This window comes from Mus caroli, unplaced genomic scaffold, assembly GCF_978045245.1.
Source record: "Mus caroli unplaced genomic scaffold, Mus_caroli_1 scaffold_16, whole genome shotgun sequence".
Classification (NCBI taxonomy): Eukaryota; Metazoa; Chordata; class Mammalia; order Rodentia; family Muridae; genus Mus; species Mus caroli.
The window spans coordinates 30,892,216-30,916,346 of NW_028227271.1; the positions used below are offsets into that span (position 1 = coordinate 30,892,216).

At 48.5% G+C, this 24,131-nt stretch overlaps 1 protein-coding gene across 3 annotated transcripts in view; it reads left to right on the forward strand.

The window, feature by feature from the left end:
- The first annotated feature begins 856 nt into the window (after positions 1-856).
- Positions 857-24,131, forward strand: part of Trappc9 (trafficking protein particle complex subunit 9) — a 486,162-nt gene continuing 462,887 nt past the window's right edge. Inside the window, exons 1-5 of one of the 3 annotated variants that reach the window (XM_021182812.3) lie at positions 857-1,162; positions 3,671-4,263; positions 9,836-9,981; positions 11,395-11,523; positions 19,547-19,573. In XM_021182812.3, coding sequence (XP_021038471.1) covers positions 3,680-4,263; positions 9,836-9,981; positions 11,395-11,523; positions 19,547-19,573 — 886 coding nt within the window. In that variant the 5' untranslated portion in view covers positions 857-1,162; positions 3,671-3,679. Of the gene's footprint in view, positions 1,163-1,970; positions 1,988-3,670; positions 4,264-9,835; positions 9,982-11,394; positions 11,524-19,546; positions 19,574-24,131 lie in introns of those variants that run through there. The other 2 variants (XM_029469728.2, XM_029469729.2) reach the window with 2 other exon arrangements.

The window sequence follows — 24,131 nt, forward strand, 5'->3', positions numbered from 1 at the left end:
TATTATTTTATTTAAAATATAAATCATAAAATGAGTTATAGTTGGGTAGCTGGGAGCAGTGGCGCATGCCTTTAGTCCCAGCACTTGGGAGGCAGAAATCGGTGGATTTTTGTAAGTTTAAAGCCAGCCCGGTCTACAAAACAAGTCTGAAGGCAGACAGGGCTATACAGAGGAACCCTGTCTCAAAAAAACAAAACAAAACAAAACAAAACAAAACAAAACAAAACAAGGGGGAGGAGGAAGAGAAGGAGGAGGAGAAAAAAGATAGCATGAACACATAGTAAATAAATGCTTGCTAGCTTAAAGCTATTGTTGACTGAGGTCACTCTTCTCTTGTGCTAGCTGAGGGGCCCACCCTGGTGTTTCTATTACTATTGTTGTTGTTGTTTCCAGGCAGGATTTCTCTATGTAACAGGCTAGCCTCGAACTCAGAGATTCTCTTCCTCTGCTGGGATTAAAGGCGTGTGCCGCCACCATTACTACATTTTAATGCATTTTTAATTGAAAAGAAATGCATGCATATGGTAGAAAAACGTCAATCAAAATATTATAAGCACATAAGGGAGAGTCTCCCCTTCTGTCTTTTTCTTTCTGGAGCCACTGTTATGTATGCACACTGTAATCTCTATACATTCCCGTTAATGTGTGTGTGTGTGTGAGAGAGAGAGAGAGAGAGAGAGAGAGAGAGAGAGAGACTCCCTGGTGATAGCTAGGGGTCTCATCTAGGTGTCCTCAGGGAAATGTTAATCCAGCCTGGAGTCGGTGACTGGCGGTTCCCACGTAGGCACCTCCCCCAGTAAAGGTTTTTGCGCTTTTCGCTCCTCCTCCGGCTCCTCCCATCTCCTGTCCCTTCCTGCTCCCTGCTCCCTCCCTGGATCCTCCACTTCCTTCCCTTCACACTAGTCTTCGTCTACTCCAGAGTCTGCCAGTACTACCCTTTCTTCTTCCTCCTCCTCTCTCTTATCCCTCCTCCTTCTTCTCCGCCTCCCTCGCAGGCTCCAGGTCTTCGGGAAAACCCGGAGCAGATCTTAGGCCGAAGCACGATCTTAGGCCTTGCGCACGCGCAGGAGCTGCGCCGGCTCGGCCGGTGGTTCGGAGGTTCCAGGTTGCTCAGTCCCGCTGCCCTCCAGGCCTCGGCTCCTGCTTGGGGCCGCTGCGCTGTGTAAGTGCCCGGCTAGGGCGGCGCGTTGGGGTTCCTGGCCGGAGGGGCTGGCTGGGGGCCTAGCCCGGTCTGCACCTGCCCCGGTCCCCTGCTTGTCCGGGTCCCTTGTCAACCCATATCCCCCCCCCCCCCCCCCCTGCTTGCCTGGTCCTCTGTCAGGTCCCCTTGTCTGCCCAGGTCCCCTGCCCAGCCGGGGACAGCCTGCTACCCTGTTGCCAGTCGTTTGGCGCCCCGCCTACACCTGGGGTGCGGTATCCGCACCTAAAGGATCTGCGTACACCTGTCCGGGATGGGTTACACCTGCACCTCCTGGCAGGCCAGGCTGTCTGGCCCTAAGTCCCTCCTCTCTTCCGGTTCTGGGACCTGGAATTGGGCTACACTGCACCTCGTGCGCCACGCCCCTCGCCCACAATTCTGCGCCAGGAACAGGGTGCGCTATCTCAAGCGGCCCAGTGCCTCAAACCCAGCCCAATTTGCAGTTAACCTGGAATGAGATCTTTGCGCTGTAAACTCCAGTTTGTCTCCAGTGACAGCTTGGGAGGAGTGTCACTTTGCACTGGCCTTTGATCTCACCTCTCTGTTATATCCCCTCTGGTTACACTGTTAAGCAGAGCTTTCTGGTGTTAGGGGCCTTTAAGGGAGCTGAAACCAGGCTGCGTTGGATTCAGGGGAAAAGTATGAGGCCGACACACCCCCTTTAAAAGCAGTGACTTTGCAGAGTTAAGGAGCTACAGTTGCTTCCTCATCTGCCTTGTCTGTTATTACCAAGCAGTAGCACCAGGGGTATGACATTGGAAACCTAGTCATATTCCGGAAGATTTCCCGGTGAGGTTTGGTTTTCTTTGTAAATTGTTTTAGATGGTAGACTTATTAGTGGGATGGTGGTGGTGGTGGGGGGAGATAATTGTCAAGAAACTTAATCTTAAAAAAAGAAAGAAAGAAAGAAAGAAAGAAAGAAAGAAAGAAAGAAAGAAAACAGTCCAGCATGAGATTCCTCCTGCCCGGGAGGATTGCCCGTTCAAGGCCAGCTTGGGCAAGGAGACTCAGAGTCAAAAGAGGGGTGGGAGCAAGGGCTCCTTGGGAGAGCATTTACTAAACTCATGCAAGATCCTGTTCTGTCCCTAGCACCTTGTACAGTCCAGGGGCTCAACTATTGTATTCCAGGATCATTTCAGAACCATGCCTTTAGTTGTTGCTCTTCATCGTTGATCATTGCGGGGTGGGGGGTGTGGGGGTGGGGGGGGATGGAGAGTTGGTTGTTAGTAGTAGAGAGTTTCAGAACAATAAGATGGAAAGTTCTGGAAATGGATGATGGTAACATTGTACAACACCGAAGACTCGTGTTTTCGGAACTATATGCTTAAAAGTGGCAAATCTTAGGTTCATGTATTTTTAAAATATTTATTTATTTATTTATTTATTTTCTATTATTTTTTTTGAGACAGGGCTTTTCTGGGTAGCCCTGGCTGTCCTTGAACTCAGAAATCCACCTACCTCTGCCTCCCAAGTGCTGGGATTAAAGGTGTGTGCCACTACTGCCCGGCTGATTTATTTATTTTTATTTACCACGAGTACACTGTTGCTGTCTTCAGACACACACCAGAATAGGGCATCGGATCCCATACAGATGGTTGTGAGCCACCATGTGGTTATTGGGAATTGAATTCAGGACTTCTGGAAGAGCAGTCAGTGCTCTTAACTGCTGAGCCATCTCTCCAGCTCCCAGCATTGTTATTCGTAACTACTGTGCCATCTCTCCAACTCTTTTGTCATTCTTTTTTATTTTTATTTATTTATTTAACAAATATTCTTTTTGAGATGGGGGACTCACTATGCAGCTCTGACTGGCTTGAGACTTACTTGGTAGACTAGGGTAGATTTGAACTCACAGAGACTTGCCAGCCTCTGCCTTCTAAGAGGCTGGCATTAAAGGCACACTTTTTTTTTTTTTTAAAGATAAGCATGGCTGTGTAGTCCAGGCTCATCAGGAACTTATGGCTCAACACTCTGGCCTCCTGAGAGCCTTGCATTGATCATATTTCGTGACTCTGTAGAGAGACCACATCCCCATTAGCAGTTCTACCTGGTCTTGCTTTCCTAAGGAATACATAAGCTTCCCGTGGTAGCACACCAGGCGATTCTTAGCTACTCTTGCCTATAGCTTGTTTCACAGTTAGATGCCTGGTAGGACTTCTAACCAGGAGTGTGTTGAGTTTGCATATTAAACTGAGGGGTCAGACAGAGTTGGCATAGTGATACTCCTGTTCATGAAGAGCCCCCTAATGCTGGTCTATTTGGTCCATGGTTAGTTTCAACTCCGGCTTCTCACAGAAGGGATAGTTAGCCTTGTGGGGTACTGTGTGAATCACTTGTGGCCACCCAGAGTGATAGCCAGGGTTGCCAATGAGGATGAAGAGTGTGGCATGTCTCTGTCCACCACTGCTAATGTGTCATTGTGAGTTCTGCAAGGTAGAGATGTCTGTCATAGACTCTTTCCCCTTTGGACAGGCCCTCAGGATGAGCGTCCCCGACTACATGCAGTGCGCAGAGGATCACCAGACCCTCCTGGTGGTCGTCCAGGCCGTGGGCATCGTCTCTGAGGAGAACTTCTTCAGGATCTACAAGCGGATCTGCTCGGTGAGCCAGCTCAGTGTGCGCGACACGCAGCGTGCCCTCTTCATCCGCTACCGGCACCACTACCCGCCCGAGAACAATGAGTGGGGCGACTTCCAGACGCACCGCAAGGTGGTAGGCCTCATCACCATCACTGACTGCTTCTCGCCCAAAGACTGGCCACAGACCTTCGAGAAGTTCCACGTGCAGAAGGAGATCTACGGCTCCACGCTCTACGATTCCCGCCTCTTCGTGTTCGGGCTGCAGGGTGACGTGGCTGAGCAGCCACGCCCGGATGTGGCCTTCTATCCCAACTACGATGACTGCGATTCAGTGGAGAAGCGCATCGAAGACTTCATCGAGTCCCTTTTTATTGTGTTGGAGTCCAAGCGCCTGGACAGAGCCACCGACAAGTCTGGGGACAAGATCCCTCTTCTCTGTGTCCCCTTCGAGAAGAAGGACTTCGTGGGACTAGACACGGATAGCAGGTAAGTTTATGTAGGAATGGTTGACCTAGAAGCCCTAGGCTTGGGTCCTCCTTACAAAGCAGGCAAAAATGCTGCAAGGATAGTTCAAATGTGGTCCATTGGCCACAGAAGAAGAGGAGTCCCTTAGGGTCAGCACATACAGTCCTGGGTGTCACACATCCCCTGGTAGGACTTCCGCAGCCATTGCTGCCTGTGGGACTAGGCTATCGTGAGCTGGTATGAGTTGTGTGTGTAAAACATACAACAGGTAACTGGAAAATAAAAAAGAACCTAAAACATATCAGGAATAGCTTTTGCATTACACTGTTAGACTGGAAACAATGTTAACATTTGTTTCAACTGTTTTTATTTTATTACTTTATTTTTGTGACATGTATCATATAGCCTAGGTCGACCTCCAACTCTTTATGTATTTGAAAGTGACCTTGGACTTACGCTCCTCCTGCCTTCACCTCCCAAGTGCTAATAGCATTATAGGTGCAGACCACCAGACCCAACCATTTTAATGCTGTGTGGGAATCCTGCATGCTAGACAAGCACTCTATCAACTGAGCCGCATTGGTAGCCCTGTTTCTACTTTGTAACATGTGGCAACTGGAGCAGGGCCTGTGGCTCACACCTGTGATTCCAGCTCTCAGGTGGCTAAGGGTTTGGGAGCTTAAGACAAGACTAGGCTACATGGTGAGTCTGAGGCCGTTCTGAGCTACATCAAACCCCATCACCACCACCACAAGCAAGCAAAAGCAAACTATGTGGCAACTAGACACTTGAATTAGCCTCTGTGGCTGGTGTTTCCTCTGTTAGTTTGCTCCAGTGCACAGATGAGATGCTGAGGTTTGTTCAGGTTATTGCTGGGCTCTGGGAGCAGAGCCTAGTTCTGTGACTCCCAGGCCAGGAGTCCCAGGTCTGCAAGTCCCAGGTCTCTTCTTTATCTCAGAGCTGCAGGAGGTCAGAAACACCACCTGGAGGCTCCCAAAGAGCCACCTAGAGATGTGGAAGTGTCTCCATGCTCTGGGTTCCAAGGTGGAGCAGGACAAAGACTGTGTGTGGGTTCTGTCTCTAGCCATGTTCCCTGCATTTCCTTGGCCCACCATTATGGCCTTACTCTTCAGGCCTTTTCTTGTGCTCATAGCCCACTGCCCCTGTCGCCATCTTGCCACCGGCTGCCAGCAGAAGAGGTGAGATAGATACAAGCTCAGACAGCAGCCTTTGCCAGGAGGGGTTCCCTTTCCATAGGGAGAGCTCTGTACGGCTGAATCACTTGAAGGTATGATGCTCTCAGGCAGGAACCCAAAGAATTGAGTCTGTCCTGCTTCCTCTGTGGAACTTAGATCATGATCTCCAGTGAGGCCCAAATGACATAACATGCCCGCTGCAGAGTGGGTGCCGCAAAGTAGCGTGCTCTGGAATTATCTAGAGTCACATAGCAACTTCCTGTTTGGTGGTGGGTCTGACACCAAAGTGTCATGGGATTGAGCATAGCTCAAGGGCAGCCCTCTGGGTTGAAAGCAATGAGTAGCCCTGTCATACAGCCTGTGATGTTTGGCAAGGGCAGGAGGAATCTTCATGCCTCACCTGACCCGAAGCTTTTGTTGTGTCTCCTTCACCTTTGCAGCAGGCCTGTAGTTTCCTGGCCTGACTTTCTAGAAGGAAGGGTTAGAAAGCCAGATAGAGAGCATAGAATCAGAGCTGATGTCCCAGCCATGCTCACTCCAAAGCCTTTACTCAGGTAGACTTCATTCGGGGCTGAGTGAGGTAATGACAGCCCATCCAGCTGTCTCCATCACAATTCCATAGTGTGTTTTCTGAGACACTCTGGAGCCAGGACTGAGCCTCCCACTTGCCTGCACCGCCTGGTAGCATGCACACATGTCCAAAGTGGAAATGACGTGGTGTCCGTAGCTTGAGGGGAAGTGTCTAGGCACACGGTCAATTTGGGTTTGTCCCAGGAGCAATAAGGTGATTGTCCCCACAGAGCAAGCCCTCCTCTTAGCGTTGGGTGAGCATGTACCTGAGTCCCATGCTTACACAGGGGAGTCCTCAGGGGTCTGGTACATGTAGTGTGTAGCTCTTGGAGTTATTTTTGTTCCTGTGTGTTTCTAATTTTGCTTGTCCCTCTTTCTTTTCTTTCTTTCTTTCCTTTGTTTTCTATCATACCGCCCTGTGAGTATGTTGTTGGGTCTGAAAAGGTAGGCTGTGAACACGCCACTGAGAAAGTGGCTAGTTCCCTCATGAGCTGTCCCCATTGCTGCCATTGCTTCAAAAGCCAACACCGCTGCCTAGTTCCCTGTGTGTTCCGAGCAGTCCTTTAATTGTTCATTTCTTTCTTTTAGAATTTAGTCTCCTCAGCCCCTAACCCATTGGTGTTTGATGTTTGTCAAAAATACTTGCTCCAGAGACCTTTTTGGTCTTTAGTATTTGGTGACAAATGAGCCTTTACTAACTCCTTTTTTGTTTCGAGGGTGTGAGATGCTGGTCCATCTGGGTGGCTGCAGAGGTTTTCATGGGGTGGTTTTAACGTGGGACACCAAGAGTGCAGCCCCGCTTGCGCCAGGCTTGGAAGTGAGTGAGGCATGCGGCAGGTCACTGCGGCTGTGGGATGTGCATGGTGGCGGGGCTGCAGGTCAGACATGTGGGGAGCAGTGCTGCTGTGAGGATCTGCCCGCCTTCTCTCTTTGCTTCTCCTCGAGGGGTCCAGTCCCGCTTCCTTGTTTCCAGCAGCTTCTCCCCAGAAAGGACAGAGGTCATTCTCAGTGGACAGCAGCCTCTCTCTTTAAGAGGGCTCAAGGGTGACTTTTCAAAGAGCGGGAAGCAGTGACCTTCCAAATAGCTAGTTCGTTGAGTCTTAACCATGTGGAGGCTTATGTTACTGATTACGATTCCTCTCTGCCTGCAGAGCTCTGCCTAGGCTCTCCCAGGCAGGCTTTCTTCCCTGATACAGGCAGGAAGCTCACGCTGCACCAGATGGCATGTCACTCATCTGCATCACAGATCTAGACCCCTCAGCATCTGAAGTCAGCCTTCCAGGATGATCATTGGCTGACCTAGTCCCCACTGGCCCCCCCCCCCCCCATTCACCTGACTGGAGGGCAAGGGTCTTGTTCTGCATCCTGCTGCTACGGCGGAACACTGCCTCTGAGCCTCCATGTATTGCCAGCGCTTTCATATTTCATTTACTTTGTCTCCATGGAGATAGGCTGAACTTGCTGAGAGGTTCCCTCCCATTCTAGGGGCCTGGGAGCAAAAGGAAATTATTGTCCCAGGCTCAGGGAGTTGGGGCTCTGCTGCAGGGAAATAGCAGGGAACCTACTATGGTTGCAGAGCCTTTCTGTCACTCACTAGGTCCTGCATTTGTTCATGGGACCATAGCTTGTCCCGGACTCTCCTCATCTCATCTGCTTACTCTAGCAGGCTTGTCAGAGACACCTTCAGAGATCTGAGTCCTGGTCTGTCCTCTGGGTTTCCCTCGTGAGGGACAAGGAACCTCCCTGGTGCCCCTTGAAGGAGAAATTGCCTTTCTTAGTGAAGACCCCCTTAGAAGTAGTGTGGCACACAGCTCTGGATGCTTGCTGTACATCAGGCCAGGTCCTGTTGTGTGTCTAGAGCCTTGGGAATAGATGAGCTGATCTGAGGAGCCCTTTGGAGGCTGGGGATGGGAAGAGCCCCAGTCGCAGGGAATATGGGCTCTCGGGGCAGTTGTCCTAAAGGTGTTGCATATGTGGAGAGTTGGCTGTCCAGATTGTGAAAATCCTGCCGTGGCTAGCTCTGAGTGACTCGGGCTCCGGTAGTGGCTTGTAGGCGGAGTTCATGTGGAACAATTTGCCCATAGTGGCAGGAGAGAGGCGAGGCCATCCTCAAGGGAAGGGCCCCAAGCAGGGGCAGGATGGGGTTTCCAGCTAATTTCCTGTCCCTTCTTTGGGCCCAAATGGAGGGTTGGGTGTTGGGAGTGGGGAGGGGGAGGGGGTCTGAGGATGTTGGTGATACAGGAGTGGTGGAAGAGGTCTTGGCTAGTTTAGTTCCTGTGATTGTGGTAGCTCCCAGGGAGAAGGCAGTGTGAGCTACCGTGCTGCCTGAGTATTTGTAGGCTCAGTGCTCTCTGGGGAAGAGGAGAAGGGGTGATGAAGCCAGCACAGCTATCTGTCAACTCCGACCCCAACTCGTGTCCCTCACATTGCCAACGGTATCCAAGGTCGGGGCGGCAGGCCTACTTCTGTAGAGTCATCATTCGCTAAGCGCTGAAGTAATTGGTCCGACATCACACAGCTAGTGGGTGATGTAGCAGGATCTAGGCTCAGGTTGGTCAGACCTTCTCTCTACTGAGTCTGCTCTGTGATGCTTGAACTTAAAGCAGGCCAGTTTTGGCGTCTTAGAAAAAAAAAATCTCCCCTTCTAAGTGCCCAAGCTCTGTCACAAGCTCCAAATTCCTTGGTAGTGAAGTGGAACCAACACCCCCCACCCCACCCCGCAGCCTCCCAAGTGACAGGTCACTCTGGCAAGGACCTGGCTTCAGATAACGAGCAGGAACAACCAAAGATGACACTTTTGCACTCCCTTTCTCTGAGGTATACCCTGTGTGAGTGCCCGAGGAGGGAGAGGACAGTGCCGGATCCCCTGGAGCTGGAGTTAGTGACAGTCTATTGGGTGCTATCACGTGGGTGCTGGGAACTGAATGAGGGTTATCTGGCTGAGCCATCTCCAGCCCCCCCAGAGTGATTTTTCTTTTTTCCCCTTCAGGTAGTGAGGCTAGGCCCAGGGCAGTGTGGCTTGTTAGCAGTGCCATCCCGGGTGGCCAGGGAGTAAGCTAGGAAAAGCTGAAGTACCTCCTCTCCACCTGTGCGCAGTCGTACCTTAGTTCTCATAGCATTGAGTGTAGAGATGCTAAGTAATCAGAGGCAGTCTCAGAGCCAGGGGGCACTGATGGAGTTGGGCCAGACTTGGCTTCACTTCCTGTCAGGTGCCAGTCTCTTTGATTTAGTCAGGACCTTACCCCCTCCTCTAGGGCTCATTCTTGAAAAGAATTGCTTCCGATGAATACCCCTGCATCTCCTAAAAGGATCGCCATCTTTGAAGCTGGTTAATAGTCAAAGGGTCAGTAGTGTTTTCAGAGGGTAAGCATTGGTCCACAGCACGTCTTCGCCAGTGTTTGAAGAGCCCCAGCCAGATAGCTGGCCAATGATAGGCCCCATCTCTTTCTATGGAATAGTCCTGGGGCTGAAGTTAAAAGGGGGGGAAGTCACTGATTTATTTAAAAGCAGAGACATACCCTCTGTGATAAGGTTGAAATTGGAGCTATCTGAGAAGAAGGCTCCTGCTAGAGCTGCATCTGAGAAGGGAACAGGAGTCGCAGCTACAGACTACTTTATAAAAACCACACCGCAGCACAGCTTTGAGGCCAGGACCCCTGTAGCTCACATGACTGGCAATGACTGCTGCTGGCTTCCAACCTTAGAGCCTAACACCGGCTTCTCAGCATCTCTTAGTGGTAGAAACCTGCATCGTGCTCAGCCCTATGCCTGGGGTGGAGGGGAGGGGCAGCAGTAACCAGGCGTCTCCCTTGGATTTTATCTTACAGACACTACAAGAAACGGTGCCAAGGACGCATGCGGAAACACGTTGGGGACTTGTGCCTCCAGGCTGGGATGCTGCAGGACGCCCTGGTACACTACCACATGTCCGTGGAGCTCCTGCGCTCAGTGAATGACTTCCTGTGGTTAGGGGGTAAGAGTGTCTGACCAGATGCGTGTGGACGTGTCCACTGGTATTTGACTATGAGGAAATGGCACAAAGAGAGGCAAGGGAGGGGAAGCGGGCAGTGCCTGCTAATTGCTCTGTGGGCTCATTTCCCGCATCTGCTGCTTACTCTGCGCCCTGCCTGCTCTGCATCCACTAAAGGAAGCATGTGTGTTCTTCTGCCTGTGTTCTTGGCCTCTGCTTTGGCTGCCACCGTCCATGCCCTTGCCTCTTCACTCCAGCGCACATTCTTCTTGCACCCATTAGAGGTCATGAAGATGTAGCCTGTGAGACAATCGGATGTACAGTATGTGTGTATGGGGCTACCTTAAGAAGGAGATTGGTCCACACGTGTCTGCTGCTATTCCAGATGGCACAGACGAATGTACAATACGGGGAAGGTAGTTCGGTCCTACCTTTAGAGTTATTACATTTTTTTGTTTTGTTTCTCTCTGTGTAGCCCTGGCTGTCCTGAAATTCACTTTGTAGACCAGGCTGGCCTCTAACTCAGAGATCCATCTGCCTCTGCCTCCCATATGCTGGGATTAGAGACATGCACCACAATCACCCTGCTTAGAGCTATTGGTTTTAAATCCCCCCTCGCCCCATCTCTCTCTTCCCTCCTCCTTGCCTTCACTCCTCTGTCTAGGATGGAGCCTTGCTTGCTAGCTGAACGCTCCATCACCACTGTGCACACCTCCAGCCCTACTGTTAAATGTTTCCAACCCAGCACACTTCCTGCTGCACAGAGCTACAGCTCCACAGCCTGGCACAGTGCCTCCAGTGTAATGTGTGTAAAACTGCTGGTCCCTCAGGGCCGATGCAATGACTTAGTGGGTAAAGGTGCCCTGCTGCCAAGTCTGATGCCCTGAGTTCAGTTCTCAGCACCCACAGAGTGGTAGGAGAGACCTAAATCTCCTAAGCTGCCCTCTGACTTTGACCCGCACACGATGGCACATGCCCTCATTTCATCCCATTAAATAAGTAAATGTAACAAACCAAACAAAAGAACCCTAAAAAGGCTGATCCTATGAACAAATGAAGAAATGAGAAAATGAAATTCTCCCTGCATATTCAGGCCATCAGTGGAGCTCTGAGCCTTGCTAGCCTCTTGTGTTGCCTGTTTTGACATGGCCTGTGGAAGGTGGGTGGCTCTCACTCTGGCCTAGAACTTACTATGTAACCCAGGCCGGCTTTGAACTTACAGAGACCTACTTGCCTTTTCCTCTGCTTTCCCAGTGCTGGCATTAAAGGCATGTACCACCATGCCCAGCTAGTGATTTTTAACTGTAAACTTTGTTTTTGGGAAATTGGCATTTTCAGATAAGCTGACTGTTTAAGTCATCCTGTGCCCCTGCAGGGTGACTTTACTAATCCTCTGTACATCTCTTCCCCATCCAGCTGCCCTGGAGGGCTTGTGCTCGGCTTCAGTCATTTATCATTATCCCGGAGGAACTGGTGGCAAGACTGGGGCTCGGAGACTCCAAGGCAGCTCACTGCCCTCAGAAGCAGCCAACAGACACCGGCCAGGTGAGCCTGCCTCTCTCCAGCCTGCACCCACTGCAGTCTCTAAGGAGAGGAGCTGTGCTGTCTTTTCCTTTTCATTAGGCCCGATGAGTGTTTCTAGGTAGGAGGATTCTGTGCAATCTCGAAGGAGACATTTTCTTCTGGCTTATCGGCCTGACTGGTACAGTGAAGGTTTACATGCAGTGTCTATCACTGAATCCTAGGCCCTTGGTGAAATCCCCTGGCAGAATGGACTTGGGCACCCATGTAATGGGTAACATTGGTCCCTGGTGCCAGTTTTAACTGCAGATGCAGGGACCAGGGATACTTCCTATTTCATTTAAAATTTCCTAGCTAGTTTATCTCCCCCCCCCCCCCAACCCCCCAGTTATTGCTTCCAGTGAAGAGCGAAAGACTTCTCTAGATGCAGAGATCCACAAGTGCTCAGTGAGCTTTTGATCTTAGTGTGTTACTAGTCACATTGTGGAGGCCGGGCAATGATGAGCAATGCCTAACTCCAAGCCAAAGACACTTGTGGGTCTGTGAGACCTTTAGAAAACCTCAGTGAAGAGAAAGCCACATTTTCTCCTCAGTGGGGACAGCACAATGTCATTGCCGGACACACTCTTTACTTGAAAGAGAAGGGCATAGTTTAGTATTCATTTCATTTATTTATTTAATTTGTTATTAGTGTTAGGTTGTGAGACAGGTTTTCTCTGTATAGTCACGGTTGTCCTGGGACTCAAGCGTAGAACAGGCTGGCCTTGAACTCAGAAATACACTTGCCTCTGCCTCCAGAGTTCTAGGATCAAAGGCGTGCGAGTGTGACACTATGCCTGACCCAAAGGAGACCATTTATTCTGAACCAAATATGAGTGATTATAGGCCACGAACATAGATTCGGTTTGTCCCAAGTGACATTCTTCTACTATGGACATGGTTATATGAGCTCTTTATAGTCAGAGAACCAAAGACAGCCATAAATGAGTGAACTCATCAAAAACATTGGCGGGGACATGAATTTGGGGGTTACAGCAAAACAGGGAAGTCTCTGCAGTAGGTCTCAGTTGCTATCTGATGACGTTCATAGCTTTAGGGTTGGTGGAAAGTAGGGCTCTGCTAAATTAATAATCCATTAGAGGATAGTCACAAGGACGTTGGCTCCGGGGTGGCAAGGAATGGCTGTTAAGGTGCTAAAGGCAGCCCAAGATAGTCCTGATTCTTGATCTGTCACAGTCAAACTCTGCAGTCATAGAAGCAGTCGTTCAGTCAGTCTGTGGACTCTGACGTGGAGGTGTGGCTTTCTCAGGGAGCTTCAGTCCCCAGGAGCGGATGTGTTAGAAGGGGAATCGGAGTGACTTTGTCATCACCTACTGTAGAGCATGCAGAAGCTGATAAGTGTCCTGGGTTCTGCGGGACATGCTCAGATGACGGCATGTGATTCTCGAGGGCCCTTTATGCCAGTGTGCCAGAAGCCCCTGATGGCACCTCCATCATCAGAGTGGAAAGGGAGTAGGGCTAGGAAGGCGATGCTGAGAGTAGGGAGGAATCTGCTCTGGCCTCCTGGGTTCTGAGCTCCCCCCAGATGCTGGGTTGCACGTTGGGTATAGCTGCGGGTCCTGCTGAGAGACCACAGCCTCTGGAGTCTCACTCCTTGTCAGCTCCCAGGTTGTCAGTGTGCCACCCCCTCCTCCTGCTGTGACTGTGAAGGCCCCCCTCCAAGCTTTTAGCTTAACATTGTAACCTTTCCTTTCTCGTTTCATCTTGTTTCCTTGCTGGGTGTGAACAGAGCTTAAGCAACAGAAGAACTGGTCCACGTCTCAGGAGAAGTGTCTTCATTTAGCTTTGCTTTGTGTGAAAATGTTGGAACTTTTCATTGTTGAGGACAGCCTGTACCTTAAAGTACTCAGGTGACAGCCGAAAGGCCAGGAGGTCAAAGAGACTGACTGCCGTAGAAGCAGAGTGGCCTTCTGCTCATTGCAGGTTGGACCCGGGGGACAGATGCACCATCCTCCTTCAGATTCTAATCTCTAGAGCAGCTACTGTGTAGTGTCAGCCCTGCCTTACGGCAGACAAGCCAAGCATCTAGCACCCTCCCTTACCTTCCAGCTCTCCTTTTTAGCCACAGAAGAGCAGAATCCCAGATGCATGTAACATTTTGTTACATGTGATTGGGACCAAGTCATTTAATCTCAAGGGGCTGAGTCAGGAGGATTCCCATGAGTCCGAGGCCTGCTTGAGCTACGTAGTGAGTTCCAAGCCAGCCTGGGCTATACAGCAAGAAAGTATTTCAAAAGACACTGAAGGGCTAGGAGTATGGTCCAGTGGGTAAAGGCATTGGCCACTCAGTCTGATGGCCTGACTTTGATCCATGTGGTGGGAGAGGAGAAAACCGACTGTCGCAAGTCGTCCTCTGACCACCACCACCACACACACACACACACACACACACACACACACACACACACACACTCGCACACACTCGCACATGCGAAAAGGGTCTGGGAAGATGGCTTAGTGGGTAAGAACGTGTTTTTTAAACACGAGAAACACAGCACTGGGTGGCAGAGACAAGTTCTCTTATTTATTTTCCCTACTTGCTGTGACAATATACTCTGACAAAAGCAATGTAGGAAGAAGCTCTATTTAACTCCTAATTGCAGGTGGCAGTCCATATGGGGACGGAGTCACAGTCACGTGATGTTCATAATCAGGAAGCAGAGAGAAAGGACCACCAGCGGTCAGTTCACTTTCCCTGTTTGTATAGGGCCCGCCTCAGTTAACATAATGAAGACAGCGTGCCCAGGTGTGCCCAGCCAGCAGCCTGTCTCCTGGGTGGTTCTAGGTTCTATCTTGTCTGCAGCACTACCACACAGATCCCTGGAACTCATTGCAAGCCAGCCTAAGGGACCTTAGGTGAGGGACCCTGTCTGAAGGGGCTAGGGTGGAGCATGGTAGGGGAAGGCTGAGGCAGCTGTCAGTATTACTGGTTTTATGATGATTAGCAAGTAGTAACAGGAATGGACGATACTTGTATTTTTTAAAGAACTATTTATGTATATGAGCACACTGTAGTCTTCAGACACACCAGAAGAGGGCATCGGATCCCTATTACAGATGGTTGTGAGCCACCCTGTGGTTGCTGGGACTGGAATTCAGGATCTCTGGAAGAGCAGCCAGTGCTCTTAACCACTGAGCCATCTCTCCAACCTCAAGGATACGTCTACATTTTTTTTTTTTTTAAGATTTATTTTCACTCTGTGTGTGTGTGTGTGTGTGTGTGTGTGTGTGCATCTATCTGTCCGTCGTGAGTGCCTGCAGAGGTCAGAAAACAATGTTGCATCACTGGGAGCTAGAGTTGCAGGTAGTTGTGAGCTGTATCACGTGGTGGCTGGGAACGGAATTGTGCTCTCTGTAAGCGTGTAGGAGTTTCTAACCACAAGCTGCTTCTCCAGGCCCCAGGAATTCAGCTGAACACTTTCAGACCTCACAGACCCTGGCTGAATAGTTTTCAAGTGCATTTCCTCGGAAAAGGGGACATTTCTTTCCCTTTAAAAAAAAATTTAAAAAGTTTAAACAATTTTTGTAGTTTTTTTTCCCCTTAATTCTTTCTTTTAATCTGTCTTCCAATCCTAGCTTCATGCTACTCACAAGTGGGGGCACTGATCTTTATCCTGAAGATTTGGATGTGGACCTGTAGGTCTATAACTAAAGGACAAAATGTAGTTTCTTTAAAAAATTAGGGCTGGAAAGCCAGATATGATGCTGGGCTCACATACTCAGAGCATCTGGAAGGTGGAGGCCAGAGGCTTAGGAATGGAAGGTCAGCCTTAGCTACATAGTATATTTGAGGCTAGCCTGGACTACATGAGATCCTGTCTTGAAAAAACAAAACAAAACAAAACAAAACAACCAAGATGGAGATTGTAGCCCACTTGTAGAGTTCCTGCCTAGCACCGTGGGAGGACCTGAGTCCCTTATATAGGACCCCCACCCCAAAATGTATAGAGCACATTCAACTGGAAGAAAGTGTTTAGCATTGACTTGTAAAGGTTTCTTAGTAATGGTGGCCTCTACTTTTTCTTCTCTCTGAACTTGGTAATATTACTTATAATTAAATTGATCAAAACAGGCCTGAGGTGTGGCTTGCTGGTAGAACACCTGGTGCTCATCTCTGTCACTGGCATTTGATGGTGGGGACTGGCATGACACATGGTCCAGAGCCAGGCCATGGTGGTGCACGCCTGCAATCCCAGCACTCGGGAGGCAGAGGCAGTTTGAGGCCAGCCTGGTCTACAGAGGGAGTTCCAGGTCAGCCAGAGATAAACTGAGAAACCTTGTCTGGAAAAAGAGAAAAAGAAAAAGGAAAGAGGGGCTGGTGAGATGGCTCAGCGGTTAAGAGCACTGACTACTCTTCCAAAGGTCCCGAGTTCAAATCCCAGCAACCACATGGTGGCTCACAACCATCCATAAAGAGATCTGACACCTTCTTCTGGTGTGTCTGAAGACAACTACAGTGTACTTACATATAATAAATAAATAAACCTTAAAAAAAAAAAGAAAAAGGAAAGAAAAAGGAAAGAAAAGAAAAGGTCCAAATATCTACCAGCACTCCTCAGCCTCGGGCAGGGATTTACAGCTCCCCAGTGGGAACATTTGAGGGTTGGAGCAAGTACTCTTTTTTTTTTTTTTTTTTTAAAGGGACAGAGACTTGTCACCCAGCTGTTGAATTCCTGCTGAGTTAGGGTGGCAACTGAGTTGGCCTCTTACAGAGCCCCTGCCTGTCACCGTGAACTCTTTTTTCAGCGGCCTGAGTTTAAGGAGTGTCTGGGAAAACAGGACAGACTGAAGTCATGGTTATTTTACAGATTTGTTTGTTTATTTGACAGGGTAGCCCTGGCTGACCTGGAGCTTGAGATAGAGACGAGGCTGGCCTTGAATTTTTAACAATCCCATCTTCCTGCCTTTGTCTCTTAAGTGCTGGGTTTATGTATGGGTGTGTACCACCATGCCCAGCTACTTTTTTTTTAAAAAAAGGTTTATTTATTTATGTCGTGAGCCTCCGTGTGGTTACTGGGAATTGAGTTCAGGACCTCTGGAAGAACAGCCAGTGTTCCTAATTGCTGAACCATCTCTTTAGCCCCTAAATTTTTATTTGTGAGTATGTATGTATCCACTCACATGCTTGAGGGTATCTTTGGAGGTTAGAAGAGAGCATTAGGCTAGTTGTAAGGCGGTGGAATTAAACTCTAATCCTCTGTGAGAGCAGTAACCGCTTTTAACCGCTGAGCCATCTTTCCTGCCCCCTCAGTTGCCTTTAGGGAAAATACAGAGACTGGGAGAAAGTTTGGCAGCCTGACTGTAAGAAGAACCAGTTCTGAGACCCCCTTTCTGTTCTTAGACTGTCCTCTGGGAGCCTGTCTCTTTGGTTAATATCCGGGTGTCAGACTTTAGCTGTTGAACAGTGCCATCTTTCTATGAAGCTGCCCAGTGCCAGTGCTAACTGAACTTTGCCTGTGGTCTGCGGATTCTGGGGGATCCTTGCAGGACGTTCCATAGGTGGCGCTGTTGCACTTACTTATTATTTTTAAAGCTTTATTTTTTTTTTCTGGCTTCTACAAGAGGACCCAAAACCAGGCTCCTTGAATACGATTTCTTCATTTGATCCCCAGTACATACCTGGAAAAAGCCTTCTGGATATATGTGTTTTTCTCTGGTAGCTCAGAGCGAGGGTTGCAGATTTGCTATCAGATCAGCAGTGACACTGGACTTTCTCTGAGTATTAGGTAATGGTTAGCCATGATGTCACAGCTCTGCAGCGCCTTGCAGATGAGAAGAAGGCTGCCTGCCAGGTCTTAAATCTCCACTCCTGTGCTTATTAGCAAGCACCATCTAGGGTCCGGAGGAGATGCTGGCTTCCAGGTCAGCTGAGGTGGTTGCATGAAGGTGTTAAGATTCAACTATATGCATTCGGTGTGTTATTGAACTTTACGTGATACTGTGTGTTTCAAGTCAGGTCTGGCCACCCATCCTCAATAAGGCAAACAGAACCAACTTAAAAGTGGGAAGCAGGAAAAAGAAGATTTATTCCACGTGACCACATTGGGAAGAGGGATGAGAGCTTGTTGTGTAACCCAGGCTGGCCTCGAACTTGGTCCTGTCTTCTCTTCCACCCCCATTACTGAGGTGGCAGGCATGGTGGGTGTTGGATCCACCATTCTATAATGTTTGATTTCTAAGGAGTTAGAATAGGGAGAAATAGCTTTGTGAAGAAAGATCCACTTAAGAAGTAAGAGAAGGGGCTGGAAAAATGGCTCAGTGGTTAAGAGCACTGACTGCTCTTCCAGAGGTTCTGAGTTCAATTCCCAGCAACCACATGGTGGCTCACAACCATCTATAATGGGATCGGATACCCTCTTCTGGTGTGTCTGAAGACAGCTATAGTATACTCATATACATAAAATAATAAGCATTTAAAAAATGTTTTAAAAAACAAGAAGTAAGAGAAGAGTGAGGCCTGGTGTGCAGATCTGTAACCTTGGGGTTTATAATCTTAGTTATGGAGGAGGCTAAGGCAGGAAGCTGGCTGTTCAAACTTCAAGGGCTGCCTGGTAACCGAGCAAGACAAAACTTGGTCTCAAAAATAAAATTAAAGGATGGAGACCTTCACTTGCTCTCTCAGGTCTGTCTTACTTTCTTCCCAGGTGTCTTTTTTTTTTTTTTTCTTTTTTCTTTTTGGTTTTTCGAGACAGGGTTTCTCCGTACAGTCCTGGCTGTCCAGGAACTCACTCTGTAGACCAGGCTGGTCCTGAACTCAGAAATCCGCCTGCCTCTGCCTCCCAAGTGCTGGGATTACAGGCATGCGCCACCACTGCCTGGCACTTCCTGGGTGTCTTTTTCTTTACCCTTGTACTTAAAATGTCTTCTAGCTTGATATGATGGCATATGCTTTTAATCCCAGCACCTGAAAGGCAGCAGTAGGGGGATTTCTGTGACCTCTGATCTCTCTCTCTCTCTCTCTCTCTCTCTCTCTGTGTGTGTGTGTGTGTGTACTGTGTGCATGCAAGTGCTCTCAGAGGCCAGAAGACCCCCTAGAGCTGGAATTACAGTAAGCTGCATAGAGTGGGTGGCAGGACCTGAATCTTGGTCTCTGCAAGAGCAACACTCCTAACTGCTGAGCTGGTTTTCTAGCTTCTACTGTCCACTCTGAGACAGGGTCACGGCTATCCCATTCTGGTCTCAGACTTACTATGTAGCCAGGGATGGCCTTGACCTCCTGATCGTCTCTTCTGAGTTCTGGAATTTCTGACATACGTCACCATGCCCAGTTTATGTTGTCCTAGGTATTGACCCCAGGGCCTTATGCATACTAGGGAAATACTCTACCAACTGTGCTACCGCTTCAGTATAAACTACCTCTAAACATCACTTCCTTAGCTTTGATAAGTGCCCTGTAGTTCATAAGTCAGTCTCTCTCTCTGTGTTTCTCTGCCTCTGTCTCTCTGTGTCTGTCTCCCTCTCTCTCTCTCTCTCTCACACACACACACACACACAGAGACAGACAGACAGACAGACACAGAGAGAGACAAAGACTTATAGGGAGAGAGACAGAGAAAGAAAGAGACAGAGAGATCTGGAAGGGAATATTAATGTATTACTACTATATTTCCTTCTGAAACCTTTGATACCTCAGTCAGAGCACTCACATATATTTGGAAAAAAATTCTCTTGTTATTGGTTTATTGGTGAAACGAGGCTTTCTGAAACTTGTTGATGGAGAGTGAGGAGCCTGAGCTTAGAAAGTAGGAAGGGAAGAGATAAAGGGGCATTTTCCTCTTCGTTCACTACAGGGTTGACAGTATGATCCTCTGCTCTCCTCCTGGAACCAGAAAAGCACGGTGCCTGCCACACACGCTCTTCCCCTCAGTAGCTGCAAGTGTCTTAGGCTCACCAGGGTGGATGCAAACTGTAAAATGTGTTCTGCTAGTTGTCTTTAAAAGTGGTTTTATTTTCCAAATAAAAGACCGTAATCTGTTCTTTCTTCCAGGGGCGCAAGAAGTTCTCATTGACCCAGGTACATGATCTCTGTGCTTAGTTTCTTTTGGTTATTATTATTTTTATTTTTTAAGTGCTTGTTTTCATGGTGTTGTGAATGAATGGTTCTGGTTTCTGGATTTGTGGTCTTTGGAACAGTCTGATTTAAGTGACTTTAAATCAGAACTGTGGCAAACCTGATTATTGTTTGGTCCGTGTTTGATGGGGCACCCTACTGCTTCCTGTTGTCTGGTGAAGAGGAGCAATTTTCCCCTAGCATGGTGAACTGAATGATTGGAGAATCGTGCCTTGAATCCTCTGAATGCACGGGGCATGCCTATGCTGTTGATTTGAATCCCCCCATGGTAATGACTTTGCTCTGAGTCTATGGCCTGTGTTCCTTTCCACAGTGATTTGAATTTCCTATTGCATTTTTTATAGACTATTATTATTATTAGTGAGACAGGTCTTGCTATGTAGCTCAGGCTGGTCTTGAATTAGTGGCAATCCTCCTGTCTCACCCTTCTAATATGTGAGCCACCAAGCTTGTGTGTTCTTAAGAAATCTTGCATTTTTTCCCCCTTTTTCAGTGTTGGGTCTTTCTTTCCCCATCTTAATTTTCTGCCATGAATCCATCAGAAACTTGCTTTGTTACTGTGCTTAACTATTTCATGATAAGCTCGGTTACTTTTGGCTTAACTAGAAACAATGAGTAGGTAACAATGCAGCAGCAGACACCATCCTTCGAAGAAGATCATCCAGGCAGTCATGTTCCCTTGGGCTTTGCACCCAAGCTGGCTGCTTTCATCTGGCGTGGTCTAAATTCGAAGTGGCAGCACCTCCAGCCTGCTTGTCTGAGTCAAGGCCTGTCTCTACACTGCTGGCTACATTTCTCAGGACGGTGTGTGGAAAGAGTGAAGGACCCAGATGTTTATAATGTTTTGTTTGCTTTCTGAAGAAAAATCAACACAACGGCAGGGTTTCCTGTGACAGGTGTCGGGGACTTTCTGTACTCGTGAAAGTTAGGTTGACAAGGCAGGAATGGTGGCACACACTTGTAATCTCATTAGCACTCAGGAGGCTGAGGAAGGAGCCGGCTTCAGCTATGTATCAACACCCTGTCTTAAAAACATACCTGCTCTCAAAACAAACAAACAAACAAACAAACAACCTGGGGAGGGGCCAGATGGCTCATTGGTAATGTGTGCTTCCTATTCTTGCAGAGGAACTGAATTTGGTTCCCAGAATTTGGTTCCCAGCAACCATGGTTGTTAACTCACAGGCGCCTGTGACTCCAGCTCAGGGGAATCTGAAACGTACTTTTAGACAGAGTCGGCGCCTGCCCGCACACATGCACACGCCCACACAACCAGCACACACATATGCATGGAACTGAGGCAAAACAAACATGTCAACCAAGAATGAAATAAACGTTGAATGCCTTGGTACTGCTGAGCCCAGACTGTTTGTGGAGCCTCGGATGGAACACTGAATTTCGTTGTGTCTCCCATACTTGTGGGAGAAGTAGATGGAGACAGTCAGACTGACTTCTAAAAGCCAAACTTCTGTTGAGGTAGGGAGGGATGTGTTTGTCGTTTGTAAAAATGTCGAGAGTAAGGTTTTGCAGCTGAGTCTGCAGAGCCTGGAACAGGTGACGGCTGGGTTCTGAACACGGGACTCGTCATATTTCATGTAGGACCACGTCAGAGCCTGTGGTCGGGAAAGCTGCCAACAGAGGGTGGAGCTGCCACTCAGTGGTGACGTTGGAGGGCATCTTTGCAGCCATCCTAAGTGAGACCAGTATGAGCTGGACTCGCCAAGGGACACAGGCAGGTATCTGAGGCTCTTCTAATCCCATGCCCAGCCCTGGCCTCACCAGGTTCCAGGCCAAAGCCTGCAGCTTCATGTCTTTAGTAGGAGTCTTTAGCTAGGACAGAGCCTGGCCATCTTTTACTTTGGCCCTCTTCTGCAGTTCAGATCCTGGCAGCTCATGGGGTAGTGCTCTGGGAAGGAGGGGTCAGTGCCAGTGCCCCAGACCCTCTCAGAGGAGAAACCATTGTCCTGCCCTACCAAGAAGCCACTTTCCTAGACCATCACAGAGTACATAGCCACTTGCACTAGCATTTGATCATCTGGTGGAGAGAGATTTTGACTTCCCCCAGAGGAAGCTAGCTGGGCATCTCTTTGTGCTTCTTCTGGCTCTGGGTGCTTGCCTCTGTCTCATTGCTAATTAAGAACAGAGGGCCACCTCCCTCCCCAGTGGCAGACAGACTTCTTTTAAATGCAACGATTCCTTTCTCAGACCCCCTTTCTTGCTCTGAACCTTGTATGTGCATCTGAGTACCCCCTTCAAGCGAAGCCTTTGGCTAATTCTGCTCTCTTGCTTTCCCATTTGGCTGCTCAGGTTGGTACCCTCTTCTAGTGAAAAGACTTGCAATTTGAGCTCAGGTGAGAGAGAGAGAGAGAACACTGTTTAATTTTTAAAAGCAGCTTCAAAACAAGTCTACAGCCAAGCACAACAGGCCATTGTAGGACTTTGCTCTCCCCAACAAGAAGGTCATGCATCCTCTGTGGTCACAGTGGCCAGTCCCTCTTGCCCTCCATTTTCCCCAGGTTCTCCCACAGTAGTTTACTTTCTCACTCCATGCTGGCCTACTGTGTTCCATCTTGCATTTTGTAAACTGTGGTCCTTTGGGACTTTTTTTTTTTTCTTTTTGAGACAGAGTTTCTCTGTGTAGCCCTGGCTGTCCTGGAACTCACTCTGTAGCCCAGGCTGGCCTCGAACTCAGAAATCCTCCTGCCTCTGCCTCCTAAGTGCTAGATTAAAGGCGTGAGCCACCACTGCCCGGCTCTTTTGGGACTTCTTTAACTTAATGTTTTAAAGGTCCATTTTTGTAGCTCACCTCAGGACTTCACATCACTGCAGTGTGTTATGCAGGCCAGTCAACACGCCACATTTTGTCTCTCTAGTCTGTCAGCTCACGCACCCTTGCATGAATCTGCTCTCCGTCTCTTAGGAACACCGTTGCTATGAGCATTGTGGGGATTTTTGTCTGTATCCGTTTTCAATTCTCTTACGTGTTGGTAAATCTGGAGAGTGGAATGGCCGGGTCAGACAGTCATCCCACGTCTACCTTCTTGAGAAACTACCAGATATTTCTCCAAAGCAGCCACACCTTGGCATAGTCCCAGTGCCCATGCACGTGAGTTTGTCCCTCTGTGTCTGCCACAGCCAGTGTTACCTTTCTGACTCCTGATGGGTACACCGTGGTGCCTCACTGCTGTTGGGACTCAGGGTTGTGGAGTTTCTCTTACAGTTAACGAGCACCTTTTCAAAGTATGCCGGACACTAGTGTACTTGCTCTGGGAAAGGGGCTGCCCTATTCTGTCAATTATTGAGCTACATCAGTTCTTTTTATGTTCTAGGGACACGCCGCTTGTCAGAGCCATGGCTAGCAAAGTCTCGGATGTGCACAGTGCTATTTTGCCTTGCGGCAGTCGAGTGAGAACAAGGTGTTCCCAGGGCTGGTCTCGGTACAGCCTTGACAAGGCTGTCGGCTATTAACCACACAGGGGGCAGATCATGCGACAGTGCCTGTGATCTGCTGAGACAGCAGCTTGGAGGATGGCAGAAACTTCCCAAAGCTCACACTGAGCCTTTTTACCAGTTGGAGAAGAGGAGATTCATTCATTAGATCTGACAAGAGACGAGAACTATTGATCTCTCGGCTCAATTAAGATATTCTTTTCTGGGTCGAAGTGTGTCGCATCCTATAGTGAAACAGACATGTCTATGGGGCCAGGGTTGGGGATTTTAGTCTTTTCCCCAGAGCATTCTGTGGCTTCTCGGATGGTCTGCCTTTAGGATTCTATTTGAAAGGCATCCCTGGGTCTAGTGAAGTTTGACCTAGTTCATCCTGGCTTACATATGGAACTCCAATCTGCCGAAAAGAGTTTACATAGTCCCATTGAGCTTGTTGAGCCTGGTGTTTTTAGGGCTCCCTTCTCCGTAGGGTTGGTGGGGTTGGCGCTCAGATGCTGTAGAGACTTCCCAAGGAGCATGAGGCGCCTGTGACGAGCGTCTTCAGTTTATGAGAGCTTCGTTCCATGCTTATGAAGATTTTTTAAACTAGGCATTTATTTCCCTCTTTATGGTTATTTCAAGAGTTATGTATGTATTTTAAAACATGTCTTATTGTCAAAAACCATGTCCGCTGTAGAGCTTTAAAGGGTAACAGAAAGCAAATTAGACAGATTTAAACATAGCTACCCACTTGCATTTTACTTTGTGTTTATTTTGGGTCCCTTAAATTTACATATGAATTTTAGGGATAGTCAATTTCTGAAAAGAATTTGCTGGGATCTTGATAGCGACTTCTCTGAGTGTGTAGACCAACATGGGGTACATACCATATTGTCACCTAAAGAATATTACTTCTTCCAGGGCTGGGTAGTTAAGAGTGCATACTGCTCTTGTGGAGGTCCTGTCCTTGGTTGCCATACTACGTTAGGTGACTTATAATTGCATGTAACTTCAGCTCCTCTATTGTGCTCCATAGGCTCACATTCAGTGTACATACCTATAAACAGATACACAT